Source organism: Suncus etruscus, chromosome 9, assembly GCF_024139225.1.
Source record: "Suncus etruscus isolate mSunEtr1 chromosome 9, mSunEtr1.pri.cur, whole genome shotgun sequence".
Classification (NCBI taxonomy): Eukaryota; Metazoa; Chordata; class Mammalia; order Eulipotyphla; family Soricidae; genus Suncus; species Suncus etruscus.
In genome coordinates this window covers 38,252,757-38,271,838 of record NC_064856.1, presented here as the reverse complement: position 1 = coordinate 38,271,838, position 19,082 = coordinate 38,252,757, and the positions used below count along the sequence as shown (strand labels likewise).

The 19,082-nt window shown below is 40.7% G+C and overlaps 1 protein-coding gene across 3 annotated transcripts in view; it reads left to right on the top strand.

Annotated features, from left to right (window-relative positions):
• HIKESHI (heat shock protein nuclear import factor hikeshi) overlaps nucleotides 1-9,365 on the top strand; it is a 31,517-nt gene extending 22,152 nt beyond the window's left edge. For all 3 annotated transcript variants that reach the window (XM_049780064.1, XM_049780063.1, XM_049780065.1), the window contains exons 4-5: nucleotides 5,533-5,651; nucleotides 9,283-9,365. In XM_049780064.1, the coding sequence (XP_049636021.1) occupies nucleotides 5,533-5,651; nucleotides 9,283-9,337 (174 nt within the window). In that variant the 3' untranslated portion in view covers nucleotides 9,338-9,365. The remainder of the gene's footprint in view (nucleotides 1-5,532; nucleotides 5,652-9,282) is intronic.
• Nucleotides 9,366-19,082: the final 9,717 nt, after the last annotated feature.

Below are 19,082 nucleotides of genomic sequence, written 5' to 3'. Positions count from 1 at the left end.
GAATTATGTTATGGGTGATTGTCCCTACACTGTAACTTTACCTTGTCCTCTTTCTTTGCATCTTTTGTTCTCATAATTCAAAATAAAAAAATAAAAAAAAAATAAACAAGATTGATAGACCATTGGCAAAACTCACAAAGAAAGAGAGAGAAATCTGATAACCCGAATTAGAAATGAAAAGGGGGGGGGGCTGGAGAGATAGCACAGTGGCGTTTGCCTTGCTAGCAGCCGATCCAGGACCAAAGGTGGTTGGTTCGAATCCCGGTGTCCCATATGGTTCCCCATGCCTACCAGGAGCTATTTCTGAGCAGACAGCCAGGAGTAACCCCTGAGCACCGCCGGGTGTGGCCCAAAAACAAAAAAACAAAAACAAAAAACAAACAAAAAAAAAGAAATGAAAAGGGGGAGATCACGACAGATATTGCAGAGATCCAAAGGGTAATCAGAGTCTACTTTGAGAAACTTTATGCTACTAAACATGAAAACCTAGAAGAAATGGAAAAATTCTTGGACACTTATAACCTTCCACAGTTAAGTAAGGAGGAGGTAGCATATCTAAACACCCCCATCACTACTGAGGAAGTTGAAACTGTAATCAAACATCTGCCCAAAAAGAAAAGCCCAGGCCCAGATGGATTTCCTAATGAATTCTTTCAAAAATTTCAAGAGGAGCTACTACCAATCCTAGCCAGGTTCTTCCATGAAATTGAAAAAACGGAAACACTCCCAAACAGCTTTTATGAAGCCAACATCACCTTGATACCAAAACCAGATAGAGATGCTGCCAAAAAAGAAAATTACAGACCAATATCCCTGATGAATGCTGATGCAAAGATCTTCAACAAAATCCTGGCAAATAGGATCCAGTGCATCATCAAGAAGATCATACACTACAACTAGTTAGGTTTCATCCCAGGAATGCAAAGATGGTTTAACATCTATAAATTTATCAACATTATATACGACAGCAACAAGAAAAATAAAAATCACATGATCATATCAATAGACGCAGAGAAAGCATTTGATAAGGTCCAACACCCATTCTTTTTGTTTCCCTAGGTGCTCTTTATTTTTTTAATATATGTTTTATTTAAGCAACATGATCATATTTGGGTTACAGTCATAACCAGAACACCCCCTTTCACCAGTGTAACATTACCCCCCCCCCCCTTCCCATTTCTTGCTTGTATTCGAGACAGGCATTCTACTACAGTTATTTGTTTTTAAGTTCAGTAAGTTGTATTTTTTTCCTTAAAGGATAAAAAAATATAGTAAAGGTGTGATAATGGCAATCGCCATTGTTTGCATAGGTCCAGAAAAATGGGGAAAATGGAAAATAAAAATTCTTGACCTGATTACAAAAAGGCCTCACCCGAGAAGTTTATTGGCATAAGACAGACTCTGGGTTCCAGTCTGTCCAACTCCAGTCATTCTCAAGGTCCTGGTGAAACTTTTTCACACTTTAGCTGTTGTTGGTATCAGATTCTTATATTTAAAGACTCTGGATTCTGTGCATTTCTTTCATCGATGTCAGGCTGATGTGGAGCATCCTCTAGTTTCAGCATACCATTAAATGTGGAGCGATCTGCCCTGCATGCAGACTGTTGCTGAGTATCTGGGCCAACACCCATTCTTGATCAAAATCTCAGCAAGATAGGAATGGATGGAACCTTTCTCAATCTAGTTGAAGCCATCTACCACAAGCCAATGTCAAGTAATATCCTCAATGGAGAAAAACTAAAAGCCTTTCCTCTAAATTCTGGTACAAGACAAAGCAGTCCGCTTTCACCACTACTCTTCAAAATAGTACTGGAAGTTCTTGCTATAGTGATCAGGCAAAAAAGATATCAAGGGAATCCAGATAGGAAAGGAAGAAGTCAAGCTCTCACTGTTTGCAGATGACATGATACTCTATATAGAAAACCCTAAAAACTCTACCAAAAAACTTCTAGAAACAATAGACTCATATAGCAAGGTGGCAGGCTACAAAATTAACACACAGAAATCAATGGCCTTTTTATACACCAGTAATGATAGGGAAGAGACGGAAGTCAAGAAGGCAACCCCATTCACATTAGTGCCACACAAACTCAAATATCTTGGAGTCAACTTGACCAAAGACGTGAAGGACCTATACAAAGAAAACTATAAAGCCCTGCTCCAAGAAATAAGAGAGGACACGCGGAAATGGAAACACATACCCTGCTCATGGATTGGCAGGATTAACATTATTAAAATGGCAATACTCCCCAAAGCATTATGCAAATTTAATGTGATCCCCTTAAAAATACCCATGACATTCTTCAAAGAAGTGGATCAAACACTTATGAAGTTTATCTGGAACAATAAACACCCTCGAATAGCTAAAGCACTCCTAGGGAAAAGGAAAATGGGAGGCATTACTTTCCCCAACTTTAAATTGTACTACAGAGCAACAGTTATCAAAACAGCATGGTATTGGAATAAAGACAGACACTCAGATCATTGGAATAGGCCTGAGTTTTCAGACAATATTCCCCAGACATACAATTACCTAATTTTTGACAAAGGAGCAAGAAATCCTAAGTGGAGCAGGGAAAACCTCTTTCAACACGTGGTGCTGGCAGAACTGGTTAGCCACTTGCAAAAAGGCGAACATAGACCCCCAGTTAACACCATGTACAAAGGTAAAATCCAAATGGATTAAAGACCTCGATATCAGACCTGATACCATATAGAACAACACGTCAGTAAAACACTCCATGACATTGAGACTAAAGGCATCTTCAAGGAGGAAACTGCACTTTCCAAACAAGTGGAAGCAGAGATCAACAGATGGGAATACATTAAGCTGAGAAGCTTCAGCACCTCAAAAGAAATAGTGCCCAGGATACAAGAGCCACCCACCGAGTGGGAAAAACTATTCACCCAATACCCATCAGATAAGGGGCTAATATCCAAAATATACAGGGCACTGACAGAACTTTATAAGAAAAAAACATCTAATCCCATAAAAAAAATGGGGAGAAGAAATGAACACTTTGATAAAAAAGAAATAGAAATGGCCAAAAGGCACATGAAAAAATGCTCCTTGTCACTAATCATTAGGGAGATGCAAATCAAAACAACGATGAGATACCATCTCACACCACAGAGATTGGTACACATCACAAAGAATGAGAACTATCAGTGCTGGTGGGGATGTGGAGAGAAAGGAACTCTCATCCACTGCTGGTGGGAATGCCATCTAGTCCAACCTCTATGGAAAGCGATATGGATATTCCTCCAAAATCTGGAAATTGAGCTCCCATTCGACCCAGCTATTCTACTCCTAGGGATATTCCCTAGGAACACAAGAATACAATACAAAAACCCCTTCCTCACACCTATATTTATTGCAGCACTATTCACAGTAGACAGGCTCTGGAAACAATCAAGATGCCATTCAACAGATGAATGGCTAAAGAAACTGTGGTACATATACACAATGGGATATTATGCAGCCATCAGGAGAGATGAAGTCATGAAATTTTCCTATACATGGTTGTACATGAAATCGATCATGCTGAGTGAAATAAGTCAGAGGGAGAGAGAGACGCAGAATAGTCTCATCTATGGGTTTTAAGAAAAATATATAAAAGTCATTTTTGCAACAATCCTGAGAGACAATGAGAGGAGGGCTGGAACTTCCAGCTCACTTCATGAAGCTCACCACAAAGAGTGGTGAGTGCAGTTATAGAAATAACTACACAGAGAACTACCATAATCATGTGAATGAATGAGGGAACTGGAAAGCCTGTCTGGAGTACAGGTGGGGGTGGGGTGGGATGGAGGGAGATTTAGGACATTGGTGATGGGAATGTTGCACTGGTAAAGGGAGTGTTCTTTACATGACTGAAACCTAATCACAATCATATATGTAATGAAGATGTTTAAATAATGTAAAAAATACATAAATATATAAAAGAAGAAAAGAAAAAACCAGCATTCAAAATGCAATCTTAAACTACAATCCTGCATTTTAAGAAAAAAATAAAAATAAATATTATCTTTTAATCTTAAAAATTTGCATATCCTGTACAGAACTGCTAGGGGTATTCTAATGTTTAATGTGATTTTTTTTTCTTAGTAATGCGATTTTTGCGATTTTTCGGTAAGCGAATAACGTGAATACTGTGATATTTGAAGGCTGGCCGCGGGCCACAAAATGTTTGGAGGGCCACGAGTTTGAGGCCCGTGCCATAAGTTATTGCCATCTATAGATGGTTTACATTTGCTATTCAAGTATTTTACCTATTTTACAGATACTTTTGACATTTTCTTATGTGTTAAGGGACTTCTGTTTTATATTCATAAAAATAGCTCAAAATTATTTATTTTTGTTTGGAGACCACATCCATTTGTACTCAGGCCTTTCTCCTGCTATGTGCAGGTGCTTAGGGAACCTTCCCTGAAGGTGCTTAGGGAACTTGTTGCTGAGTATAGAACCCAGTTTGCTACACTAATAGGGAAAAAAATCGAGAAAATAATAGTGTTAGTTTTCTTTATAATTTTGTTATTTTATAATAGTATTACTTTTCTTTACAATTGTCATTCAACTAGAAGTTTCTTTTTGTTGTTGTTTGCTTGTTTGTTTTGGCCATACCCGGTGATGCTCAGGGGTTACTTCTGGTTATGCGCTCAGAAATTGCTCCTGGCTTGGGGGACCATATGGGATTCCAGGGGATCAAACTGCAGTCCTTCCTAGGCTAGCACCAACAAAGCAGATGCCTTACTGCTTCGCGCCAATGCTCCGGCCTCGAGTTTCATTATTATATCTAATTTTTTTTATTATATCTAATTTTTTATCTTTTTGACAAGACAAAAGATTTCTAGGAGAATTTTTTTTTTTTTTTTTGGTTTTGGGGCCACACCCGTTTGATGCTCAGGGGTTACTCCTGGCTATGCGCTCAGAAATCGCCCCTGGCTTGGGAGGACCATATGGGACGCCGGGGGATCGAACCACTGTCCGTCCTATGCTAGCGCTTGCAAGGCAGACACCTTACCTCTAGCGCCACCTTCCCGGCCCCTATTTCTAGGAGAATTTTATTTTATTATTTATTGATAGATTTTGGAGCCACACAGGACAATGCTCAAAGTATTTCTGGCTCTGCTCTCAGGTATTACTCTTGCTAGTACTGGGCAACTATACGGATACAAGGGATCAAATCGAGTTCTGCTTTGTTCAAGACAAGCAGAGTACCCACTGTATTCTCTTCAGTCCCCATTTAATGGTTTTTAATTAAATTAATGTAGGAGCATTAAAATTTTTGAAGATAAAAGGGCCGGAGAGATAATTCAGCTGGTAAGGCACTTTCCTTGCATGCAGCTCTTCCAGGTTCAATCCCCAGCACCCAAGCCCCTGCAGAAAGATCCCTGAGTGCAAGCCTTGAACATCACGAGGTATGGCCCAGAAACACAATACACTCACACCCAAAAGTGAAGAGAATTAAGATACTAAAGCTTAAATGGAATGTTTAGATGTATCTATTAATCTGTGCTTTACTTTTGTAGTTCACACAAAAGATGTTGGACAACTTCTACAATTTTGCTTCATCGTTTGCTATCTCTCAGGCCCAGATGACACCAAATCCATCTGAAATGTTCATTCCAGCAAATGTGGTTCTGAAATGGTATGGAACACTTTGTATCTCTAATATTAAAAATTTTAATAACCATGTATGTTTACTTTTTAACATTTAAAAGTACTTAATTGTGGACATTTACACACATTAATACATGCCATTAAGAAGTATATAATATAGAGTTCAGATATGGGTCTTATCCTAAATACTTTTTACTTTTTCATATAAAGACTGGAAAATATAATGGTGCATATTTTAGGTGCATATTTCATTCTCCACCTTGGAGATTGCTTCACAACTCAATCTTTGCTGTTTTCTCAGTTTATTTTCCTCTCTCAAAATTATCTTTCTTTCTGTCCCTTTCTTTTAGTATTCCTTTATTTTTCCTTTTAGACACTGTAGTTTGCAATATTGTTACTGAAGGGGTATCACATGTATCCCTCTATCACCTTTCAGCACCCAGTTTTTGTCCAGCATGATCATTTCCAACGATCATTGTCATAGTGGTCCCTTCTCTACCCTAACTGCACTCCCCACCATCACTATTTGTGGACGTCTTCCTGGTCCTCATCTTTATTGTCTTTGGATATTACTACCGTACTATCTTTTTGTTCTATATCCCACAAACGAGGAAAATCATTCTATGGTGGGTCTTCTTGCATTTGGAACTTCTTACCAGAGTTGACTGATAAGAGTCCATTCTCCTTGATAACAGCATGATTTTTTTTTTTTTCTTTTTGTGGTCCACCTTCATGGCCTTATCACAACCCTTTGTTCCTTCTTCCTTCTGGAGTTTCTCTCCAGACCTTTTCTGGGTCTGTGCTTGTGCCAGGTAGAGTCTTATCAGACATGTTGGAAATGACAATGACAAAATTGGAATGGCAATATTGCTTTTAGCTGCTTTAGGGCTAGTGAAAATTGCATTTTGATTTTATTATGTTCTTTTTATCATTTTATTCTCTCTTTTTTTTTAAATTTTATTGAAGGCAAAGATGCAAAGAAAGGACAAGGTGAAGTTACAATGGGAAGGCAATCATCCATAAACAGAATTCTCAAAGAAATCCTCTTGCTGACACCTTAATTTTGAATTTTCAGCTAAAAAAACATTAAGATAAATAAAACAAAATACATGACATTTACTTTGTCCCTCGAGCCCCCAGATTGTAGTGCATTATAACATTTCTTAGCAGTACACAAAGCAATTCAAAGCCACAAAATTTATGCAACTTCTTTAACATTAAAAGCTATAGTATTGTTGACACAATTGATCATAATACATTATTTCATTAAGAATGATGGGGCCGGGCGGTGGCGCTAAAGGTAAGGTGCCTGCCTTGCCAGCGCTGCCTTGGACGGACCGCGGTTCGATCCCCCGGTGTCCCATATGGTCCCCCAAGCCAGGAGCAACTTCTGAGCACATAGCCAGGAGTAACCCCTGAGTGTTACCGGGTGTGGCCCAAAAACCAAAAAAAAAAAAAAAAAAAAAGAATGAGTCAAAGGAGCACAGCAAAGACAGTGTTAGTGTGGAAATTGTTTGCATAGGCCCAGCAAAATATAGGGGACATGGAAAAGAAAAGCCTTGGCCTAAATACAAGGAGACCTTATCCCTGAAGTTTTCTGGCATAAGACCAACTCTAGGCTCCAGGCATATTAGGTTCCAAGCCAACTCTCTCTCTCTCTCTCTCTCTCTCTCTCTCTCGCTCTCTCTCTCTCTCTCTCTCTCTCGCTCTCTCTCTCTCTCTCGCTCTTTCTCGCTCGCTCGCTTTTGCTCTCTCTCGCTTTCTCTCTCTCTTGCAACCATATGTGATACCTGGGATTGATCCCTAGTCACTTGATGTGTAAGGCAAGCACCCTACTTGCTGTCTCTCTGTCTTGTTTTTTGTTTGTTTGTTTGTTTGTTTGTTTTGTTTTTTGGGCCACACCCGGTGACTCTCAGGGATTACTCCTGACTATGCCCTCAGAAATCACTCTTGGCTTGGGGGACCATATGGGACGCTGAGGGATTGAACCACAGTCCATCTTAGGCTAGTACCAACAAGGCAGATGCCTTACCGGTCTGCATCACCACTCTTGGCCCCAGCCTTCATTTTTTTGGTTTGTTTTGTTGTTTTTGGACCATACCTGGCAGTACTCGGGTAGCTTTCGACACAGTGATCAGGGATTGTACCTAGTGATGCTCTGGGGACCATACTGTGCTTGGGATCAAACCAGGACCTCTTGCATGTCTGTATTCAGTGTGTACTCAATCCCTTGGTTTGTCTTTCCTACCCCTAAGCCAGTGATTTAAATCACTATTCTTGCTATCTAATATTTTTTTTAACTAGGGAGATCAAGGATAAGGCAGTTTTGGCTACACTTATCTGCTGTTGAAGGGATGTGGGGAACTAAGTTTTTGTTTATTTAGTGTCACTCCTAGTACTTAGAGAACCTGTGGCGGTAGGTTCAAACCGTCTTTCTTTTAATTTTTAGTTTTGGTTTTTGGGTCACACCTGGCAGTACTCGAATTACTCCTGGCTCTGCGCTCAGAAATTACTTCTGGCAGGCTCAGGAAACCATATGGTATGCCAGGATTCGAACTACCGTCCTTCTGCATGCAAGGCAAACACCCTACCTCCATGCTATCTCTCCGGCCTCTCAAACCTTCTCTTAAGTAATGCATGCACTGAGCACTTTGAGCTATCTCTCTAGCTTGCTTGTTGTCTTTTGTTTTGTTTTATTTTGTTTTTGGGCCAACCCAGCGGTGCTCAGGGCTTACTCCTGGCTATCTGCTCAGAAATAGCTCCTGGCAGGCACGGGGACCATATGGGACACCGGGATTCGAACCAACCATCTTACGTCCTGGATTGGCTTCTTGCAAGGCAAATGCCGCTGTGCTATCTCTCTGGCTCCTGTTGTCTTTTTGTAAGAATAGTTCATAGGGGCCGGAGAGATAGCACAGTGGTAAGGCATTTGCCTTGCACACAGCCGATCCAGGATGGACGGTGGTTTGAATCCCAGCATCCTATATGGTCCCCTGTGACTGCTAGGAGTGATTTATGAGTGTAGAGCCAGGAGCAAGCCCTGAGTGTGACCCGAAACCGAAAAAAAAAAAAAAGAATAATTAAATTTCTCTGAGACTATAATGATAGAATACCAGGTAGGGTGCTTGCCATGCATGAAGCAGGCCCAGCTTTGATCCCTGGCATCAATCACACAAGGTTCACTGGACCCACTAGGATTTCTGAGTGAAGAGCCAGGAGTAAACCCTGAGCACCACCAAGTATGACCCCCAAACCAAAAACAAACAGAACAAAGCAAAAAGTAATTAATTAAACTTTAAGTTTGGGGGGCTGGGAAGGTGGCGCTAGAGCTAAGGTGTCTGCCTTACAAGCGCTAGCCAAGGAACGGACCGCGGTTCGATCCCCCGGCGTCCCATATGGTCCCCCCAAGCCAGGGGCGATTTCTGAGCACATAGCCAGGAGTAACCCCTGAGCGTCAAACGGGTGTGGCCCAAAAACCAAAAAAAAAAAAGAAACTTTAAGTTTGGGCTTTTTAAGTTTGTATCTTAACTCTTCTGTTTTGTTTTGCTTTGCTTTTGTTTTTGAGCCTCATCTGGTAATGTAAGTGCTATGAGAAGTCATTTGGACTTATATAAAAAATCCTATTTTAATTACCTTATAAATTATTTTTTCTTTTGTAGGTATGAAAACTTTCAAAGACGACTGGCACAGAACCCTCTCTTTTGGAAAACATAATTTTAATAAAGTCGTTTTTAATGGATTATGCAATTTGTCATGTTTTGAAAATAAATGACTCCATGTAAAAGCACCAAGTGAAAATCTGGATCATGAAACCTAAGTTCAAAACTTAATGACTATGAAATTTAATGAAAATATTTATAAAAATTAAAAATATTGAATAATGAACAATGTTTCATAGTATAGTGGCTTTCTCATCCTTAGCTTGAAGTACTATTCTGAGGCTAAATTAAATGTTTTGGATATAATTATTTTTTTACTTGCATAATTTGGGAGCTAGAGTGATAGTACAGTAAGCAGGGAGTTTGCCTTGCATGTGGCCAACCCAGGTTTGATCCCTCATCCCCTGAGCCTGCCAGGAGTGATTCCTGACTGCAGAGATAAGAATGATTAGGATGAGGGCCCGGAGAGATAGCACAGCGGTGTTTGCCTTGCAAGCAACAGCCGATCCAGGACCAAAGGTGGTTTGTTCAAGCCCCGGTGTCCCATATGGTTCCCCGTGCCTGCCAGGAGCTATTTCTGAGCAGACAGCCAGGAGAAAGCCCTGAGCACCGCCGGGTATGGCCCAAAAACCAAAAAAAAAAAAAAGAATGATTAGGATGAGAATTAGGTTTAGGATTAGTAAAGAGTTGGTAGGTATGAGGCATTCTTCATTGGACAATAACTGGGTACTTAAAGGAGATAAAATGACATGCCATAGAAGCAGGCGGGGAGAAGAAGGGCTGGGAGGAATACTGGTGATATTGGTGGTTGGAAAATGTGCACTGGTGAAGGGATAGATGTTGGACATTGTGTGACTGAAAATCATGAGCAACCTTGTAGTTGTACCTCATGATGATTCAATTAAAAATAACAACAGTAAAGTAAAAGAAATTACTCCTGGGGTTGTTCAGGGGATCATAGGGATACCAGAGATTGAACTCCATATGTGCCCATCAGTACTATCCTTCCAGCCTGAGAACCCTAGATACCTTTGAGAATATAAATTTGTTTTTCTGTCCTGGAGTTATATACCCAAAAGTGAAGTTGCTGTGTCACATGGCAGCTCAATTCTGAATTTTTAAGAATCTCTATACTGATTTTTATAGGGGTTGAACCAGACAATCCCACCATCTGTGCATGAGAGTTACTTTTTCACCACATCTCTGCTAACACATCTAAACCACAGAGTCGTCAACACTGAAATTATGACTCAAACATTAACAACCAAGCTTAAAGTTGCCTGTTGTAATGGCAGACTAAGGGGCAATGGTTTCTGGGAACTTTGGTGGAAGGAGGTTACACTGGTGGTGGGATTGGTGCTGAAACACTGTCTAAAACTCAGCTTTGGAACTTTGTAAATCATAATGCTTTAAACAAACAACAAAAAATTATTTTTAAGGGCCAGAGAGAGAGCACAGCGGGAGGCTGCTCGCCTTGCAAGACCAACGGTGTTTGGAATCCCAGCGTCCCATATGGTCGCCTGAGCCTGCCAGGGGCAGTTTCTGAGCGCAGAGCTAGAAGTAACTCCTAGAAGCACCACCAGGTGTTACCCAAACACAAACAAAAAATTTTTTAAGGATATGTTTGGGTCAGTGAGATAGTTGAACAGGCTGGGATGCACACTTTATATGCAGGAGCACCAGGTTTTTTCCGCAGCACATGGATGTACCCAGTCCCCCACAAATAATACAAATTTAAGAGTGATGAGGGGCTGGAGCGGTGGTGGAAGTGGTAAGGTGTCTTCCTTGCCGGCGCTAGCCTAGGATGGACTGCGGTTTGATTCCCTGGTGTCCCATATGGTCCCCCAAAACTCAAATGATTTCTGGGCTCATAGCCAGGACTAACCCGACTGTCACAGGGTGTGGCCCAAAACCAAAAACAAAAAAGTGATGAGCATAGTTCAATATTATTCTATTCCATAAGTGCTTTTATTTATATGCATTAAATTAATTGCATTGTTTAATGACTGAATTTAATAAATTTAAACTTCTGAGACATCAGAAAAATATACTTTCAATAAAAAGTCAAATTATTGAATGTGTAATTAGCATGATGGTAAACTCCATCAGAAGTTTTTTTTTTGAGGGGGAGCACACCCTTTTGATGCTCAGGGGTTACTCGTGGCTATGCGCTCAGAAATGGTTCCTGGCTTGGGGGGACCATATAGGATGCCTGGGGATCAAACTGCGGTCTGCCCTAGGCTAGTGCTTGCAAGGCAGACACCTTACTCTAGCACCACCTATCCAGCCCCCATCAGAAGTCTTAAAATAAGTAAATCCAGTCTGGGAGGTAGCTCACAGAGCTAGAATACATACTTACGTGCCAGAGTTCTCAGTTCAATTCTAGCATCACATGGTACTGCATGATACCCTCAGTACTACTGTAAATGCCCCCTTAGTACTTTGTCAAGCAGGAGTAACCCCCAAGCACTATCAGATATGCTCTCCTGTCTCCCTAGACCCACAAACAACCTGTAATTTTAGGAATTATATAGCCAACATATTTGGAGGGAGATTACTTATTAAAACCCTCAAGTTGAACAGATATAGGAAGTTAAATCTTCCTAAAACAACAAAACAATCAAGATTTCTAGATAATTTTTCTTCCTATTAAAATTTTGGGCCATATCCAGTAGTGTTCAGAGCTTACTGTTTGCTCGGGGTAGTTCTGGCTCTGCTCAGGGCACCATCTGTAGCATCAGGTTTCACTGTGTGTTGGGTAAACATGTTACCTATTATATTCTCTCTGGCCCTTTATTTTATAATTGATGGGATTGCTTTATGTTTGGTGAACTGTTCAGAGAAAAAAAATAGTTATTAGTAAGTCTGAGTATGTCTTTATTTACATCTACTACCTTCAAACTATTGGAAAAGAACGAAAATACATTTCTAGTTAAAGTTGAATGTATTTTCAGGATGATTTTTCAGACCTGTAAGAGACTTCAAAGAAATGTAAATGTGTGCTCTTCGCTCTCACATTTCTCTAAAGGTTAGTTCTGTCTACATGTTTTGTTTAGTCAATACCAATACCTAGTGAGAATTCTTGCCAGTACTGTATGAGACAAATGCAAGGGCAACGGCCTTTTCAGTGAGATGAGTCTTTTCTGTTATATTTGGGGGGGGGGGCACACCAGTGATGCTCAATAATTATTGATAATTACTGATTCTGCATTCAGGAATTACTACTGGCAGCACTTTGAGAACTATATGAGAAGCTAAGGATTGAACCCAGGTAGGCCATGTGCAAAGCATGCACTCTACCCACTCTCCAACTTTCTATAATCTTTTTCTTTTGTTGAGCAAAAAAACAGAAACAAGGAAGCCTGTTTTTTAAGAGAAAAAATAGGCATCCATTAATAACTTGCTGTATATTTTCTGCATGCATAGAAAAACCCAACAAGTTAAGAAGTTTTGCCTTTCACCTCTTGCTCTGAAGATTATGCGACGCTCTCAATAGGCTCCGCATATATTTGTAACTTTTGTTTGGGGACCACACAGGCAGCGCTCAGAGTTGACTCCTGGCTCTGTGCTCAGAGGTCATTCTTAGCGGTGCTCAGGGATTATATAGGAGGCTATGGATCGAACCCGGGTCAGCTGCGTGCAAGGCTATATATGCTGTGCTATTTCTCCAGCCATGTAACATTTTATTACTCTAGAATTTTCAATCATCCTAAAAAATGCAGGCCGAAGTGAAGCATGGTGGGTAGGATGTTTGCTTGCATGTTGCCAACTTGGGTTTGATCTCCAGCATTCCATATAGTCTCCTGGAAATTGGTAACTGAAAATTCTAGAGTTGTTTTTTCTTAATCTATGCATGCAGAAAGTATCCAGCAAGTTATTAATGGATGCCTATATTTTTTTCTCTTTAAAAAAAAAAGCTTACTCTATACTTATTTTCTGTTGGTAGTCTTTCAGACAAAATTTCTTCTCTCCTTTCACATTTTTCTAACTAAGTTTCAATTTAAAAACTACCTTGTTTTATTAAAATATATAGATATGGGCCTGGAGAGATAGCACAGTGGCGTTTGCTTTGCAAGCAGCTGAACCAGGACCAAAGGTGGTTGTTCGAATCCCGGTGTCCCATATGGTCCCCCGTGCCTGCCAGGAGCTATTTCTAAGCAGACAGCCAGGAGTAACCCCTGAGCACCGCCGGGTGTGGCCCAATATATATATATATATATATATATATGTATGTATATATATATGTATGTATGTATGTATGTATAGATAGATAGATATAAGTATAGGCATAGGTAGTAGCTTTCTCAGTCATACAAAGATGTTTTCGTAGTTCTCCAAGCACTGCCAGGAGTAATTTCCAAGGGCAGAACCAGGAGATACCACTGAGCATTCCCAGGAATGGCCTCCCTAGTTTCCCCTCCCCCCAATAAAGGCAAATTTAGCTACAACACATTTCATGGAGGAGTATTGGAACCAAGATTCAGTTCAATTCTCACGTTTGGGGGTTAAAGTAAGCCACTGTCTAGGTGACATTTTGTTATTTTGTTTTATTTATTTAATCATTTATTTTTGGCCACACCGGTAACACTCAGGGATTACTCCTGGCTCTCTGCACTCAGAAGTTGCTCCTGGCTCGGGAACCATATGGGATGTCAGGGATCAAACCTAGGTCCATCCTGCATCAGCTGCTTGCAAGACAATTTGTGCAAGGCAAACACCCTACCGCTGTGCTATAGCTACGACCCCATTTTTTTGGGGGGGGGCTGTTGTTTTTGGGCGCTCTCAAGGGTTAATTCTGGCTTTGCGCTCAGAAATTGCTCCTGGCAGGCACTGGGGACCATATGGGATGCTGGGATTTGACCACCGTCCACCCTAGATCGGCTGTGTGCAAGGCAAACAAACGCCCTATCGCTATGCTATCTCTCTGGCCCCCCATTTTGTTTTATTTTTTTATTTTTATTTTTTAATACTTTATTTTAAAAAATGTATCATGTAGTTGACATAGTAAACCATAATAAATTTTTCCAGATGAGTGAGAGCAGTTATTGAAAATAACATAGAAATAAAAAATAAAATGAAAGAGCAAAAGAAAGAATAAAGAAAAAGGAGAATATTTAGTAAACTTGTTAGCTGTCCATTCAGTTAAATTGGTGTCTTCCTCTAGGGATGACAGCTTTAAACAAATGAAGTTGTCCAGAGATTCAAAGCACTGTTACTGATACTGCGACATTTGGGGTCGTGTATTCAGCTGCCAGAACTCCTGGGAAAAAAAGATTTGGGACCCTCTCGGTTTTCTGTATTTCCAGCACCTGAGGCTGCTTGCATGATCTTTAATTAACCATTGAGTGAAACCAGGGACCTAGTAAATGTCTTTCCCTGCAAATACCAAATACGACCCTTCTGCCGAACAGCCACGAGATAGCGCTGTGGGTGTTTCTGTCAAACCTTTGGTTCTGGTTCTCTGGTTCTCTAAGAAATTCATTCTCTCTCTCTCTCTCTCTCTCTCTCTCTCTCTCTCTCTCTCTCTCTCTCTCTCTCTCTCTCTCTCTCTCTCTCTCTCTCTCTCTCTCTCTCTCTCTCTCTCTTTCTCTCTCTCTCTTCTTTCTCCCTCCCTCCCTCCCTCCCTCCCTCCCTCCCTTCCTTCCTTCCTTCCTTCCTTCCTTCTTCCCTTCCTTCCTCTCTTCTTCCCTCCGTCTCTTCCTTCCTCCCTCCCTTCCTCCCTCCCTTCCTTCCTTCCTTCCTTTCTCCCTCCCTCCCTTCCTCCCTCCCTCCCTTTCTTCCTTCCTTCCTCCCTCCTTCCTTTCTTCCTTCCTTCCTTCTTCCTTCCTTCTTCCTTCCTTCTTCCCTTCCTTCCTCTCTTCTTCCCTCCCTCCCTTCCTCCCTCCCTCCCTCCCTCCCTCCCTCCCTCCCTTCCCTCCCTCCCTTCCCTCCCTCCCTCCCTCCCTCCCTCCTTCCCTCCTTCCTTCCTTCCTTCCTTCCTTCCTTCCTTCCTTCCTTCCTTCCTTCCTTCCTTCCTTCCTTCCTTCCTCATTCATTGTTGGGTGCCTTTCGGGCTACACCCAGTGTCAAACCTGTACTATATCACTTGATCCCAATTTAAAAATCTCTTTAAAAAGTGTTGTTACTGCAATTCCATTTCATCTCACACAATATTAAGTTTTTTTTTTAATTTTAGTAATAAAAATAACTGGAAAAAATAAGTCATAAACCTAAAAAAGAATATTGCTGTTGGCAGTGTTCGGGATTAAGTTCAGAGCCTTACATTACACATGTAAGGCAACTGTTCTACTACTGAATACTCATGTATGCAAATGCTTTATTTTTCCCATGCTTTAGTTCTCAATCAAAAAATCTTTTTGTTTTGTTTTTGGGTCACACCCGGCATGCTCAGTGGTTACTTCTGACTCCAGGCTCAGAAATAGCTCCTGGCAGGCTCGGGGGACCATATGGGATGCCAGGATTTGAACCAATGATCTTCTGCATGAAAGGCAAATGTTTTACCTCCATGCTATTTCTCTGGCCCCCTATCAAGAAATCTATTAAGGGTCCTTCACCAGTGTTGTCAAAAAGTATTTAAAGAACTATTTTTGTTTTGTTTTGGGACTACACTGTATAGTACATAGGGCTGGCTCTGCACTCAGAAATCCCTTCAGGTGGTGGGAAGCCAGGAATCAAATCTGAGTCAGCTGCTTGCAAGGCAAAAGCCCTACTTAAACCCATTGATATAAGTTTATATCGAATCAAATATAGTTTAAATGTATTATATGCATGTCATTTTCTTTTCTTTTCTTTTCCTTTCTTTTTTTTTTATTTTTGGGTCACACCCGGCAGTACTCAGGGGTTACTCCTGGCTCTATGCTCAGAAATCACTCCTGGTAGGCTCGGGGGACCATATGGGATGCCGGGATTCCAACCACTGTCCTTCTGCATGCAAGGCAAATGCTCTACCTCCATGCTATCTCTCCGGCCCCTAATTTTCTAATGTAATTATTAAACCTATGTTTATACATCAAAATTAAAAAGCTCTGAATTCCTGAATATCTTAGGGATGACTTGCTGATGAGGCCTAAAGTTCAATGCCCAGCACCACTCCTCACATGCTCAATGTGAGTAGTCTCATTGCCAGTCGTGATCTTCATGGCCACAACAAAGTATGCTATTTCCAGTGCACCACAAGTATGTATGTTTTGCACAACTGATGTGCACTACCAGTGGTGAGCAATGCAACCAAGGTTTGGACACCCATCTCTTCCACCTTACCGTTTCTCTATCCCACCCCTGTGAGGACTACAAGTATGTATGCAACCCCTGGCCATCAGAGCAACAAGGAAAACAAACAGTAGTCTGGGGAGAAATCCTATATGATTTCCCACAGATACTAAGAAATGGGTAAAGAACAACAACAACTCTGAATTTCTTACTTTTCTTCTTAACAGTTAAAACACTTTTCAAAATACTAGTCAGAATAAAAGAACAGTCTCTGAGGCCATAGAGACTGGCACATATCACAAAAAACAAAAACAATCGGTGCTGGCGGGGATTGGGAGAGAAAGGAACTCTCATTCACTGCTGGTGGGAATGCCATCTAGTTGAGCCTAAATGGAAAACAATATGAAGATTCCAAAAAAACCTGGAAATTGAGCTCTCATATGATCCAGCTATACCACTCTTAGGGGTATACCCTAGGAATTCAAAAATACAATACAAAGATCCCTTCCTCATACCTATATTCATTGCAGCGCTATTTATAATAGCCAGATTCTGGAAATAATCCTTCAACAGATGAATGACTAAAGAAACTGTGGTACATATACACAATGGAATATTATGCAGCCATCCGGAGTGATGAAGTCATGAAATTTTCCTATAGATGGATGTACATGGAATCTATTATGCTGAGTAAAATAAGTCAAAAGGAGAGAGATAGATGCAGAATAGTCTCACTCATCTATGGGCTTTAAGAAAAATGAAAGACATTATTGTAATAATGCCCAGGGAAAATAGAGATGAATGCTGGAAGGACTGGCTCACAATATGAAGCTCACCACAAAGAATGGTGAGTGCAGTTAGAGAAATAACTATACTGACAACTATGGTGACAATGTCAATGAGTGAGAGAAGTAGAGTGTCTGTCTCAAATACAGGTGGGGATAGGGGGGAAGAGGAGGGAGACTGGGGGCATTGGTGATGGGAAAGTTGCACTGATGAAGGGGGGTGTTCTTTTTATGACTGAAACCCAATTACAATAATGTTTGTAATCAAGGCTTTTAAATAAGAAAATATTTTTAAAAAATAATAAAGGAAGAACCAGAATAGAAGAATAAAAGAATAGTAGAGCTGTTGTTAAGCATCGAGTTCCACTCCCATTTTGGAGTTTCTTGAATTTCCTCAAGTTTGGGCAAACATGGAATATAAATCATGGGTCTGGGATGATAGTACAGTGGGTAAATTGCTTGCCTTGTGTGTGGACAATGTGGGCTTATCCCATAGGGTTGCCTGAGCCCTGTTATGTTGCCTGATCACTGTGTGCAAAGGTAGGAGTAATCCTATGCACCACTGAATGTGGCCTCAAAATAACAACAAAAAAGTAAGAGCGGCTAGGTATGATTTCAAAAACTTGTCTTTGGAGATGTTAAATCAGTGACAACTGTATGCAAAAATATGAAAACTGAAGTCAGTGCTGTTAGGAACTGTGAAAGAAAATGCTGGCTTAGGGGGCCGGGCGGTGGCGCTAAAGGTAAGGTGCCTGCCTTGCCTGCGCTAGCCTTGAACGGACCGCGGTTCGATCCCCCGGTGTCCCATATGGTCCCCCAAGCCAGGAGCGACTTCTGAGCGCATAGCCAGGAGTAACCCCTGAGTGTTACCGGGTGTGGCCCAAAAACCAAAAAAAAAAAAAAAAAAAAAAAAAGAAAATGCTGGCTTAGATTAATTTCTGATATTCATAATTATCAACCTTCCATGATGTGAACAGCTTTATTGAAATTAATTTACACATCTTATATATGGAATTTACTTTATCTCTATATACCGTTTACTGTAGTACAGTTTATTGTTTAAATCTTTAGGTGCTGGGCGTGAGTATAGTATAGCAGGTTGAGCATTTTGCCTTGCACGTGGGTTTGACCTGGTTTTGACCTCTCACATCCTATATTTTTCCCAAGTCCAAGCCTGTAGGAATATGCCCTGAGCATAGAGACAGGACTAAACCTTGGTCTCCACTAGGTGTGGCAAAACAAACAAGTAAACAAAACAAACAAATAAAACACCAAGCAAAATATTTTGGGTGCTACTGCACCATGCCTACCATGTGTCCTAGGATCCCCTACCATTAGGATCCCCAAAATTTACTCACCCAGCACTCCCAGATCACAGTTCTATTTACTGCATGTATGAGTGTTATCTAAACTTTTTTTTTTTTGTGATACTCCACAAATAAATAGGATCATCTGGTGTCTGCCATTTTCTTTCTGACTGACTTCACTTAACTGTTCTCTTCCAGTTCCATCCAAGTTGCAGCAAGCTGAATGATTTTATCTTTTCTCACAGTGGAGTCTTTGTATATATGTTTCATAAAGGGGTAAGCTTTAGATATTGGGGCATCACATGCTTTCCCTCTTATAGTGGAAATGAGAAAGGGTCCAGATAATCTATTCTAGAGGATCTAATTAGTCATTTTAAACCTTATTTATCTAAAGTGTAGCCATTTAAATAACAGACAAAGGCTAAGGACAGAAATAGGTATAAAAACACAAGACTGTTTATTTAGATAGGTGGATTTCAGAGACACTGAAAAGAAGGAA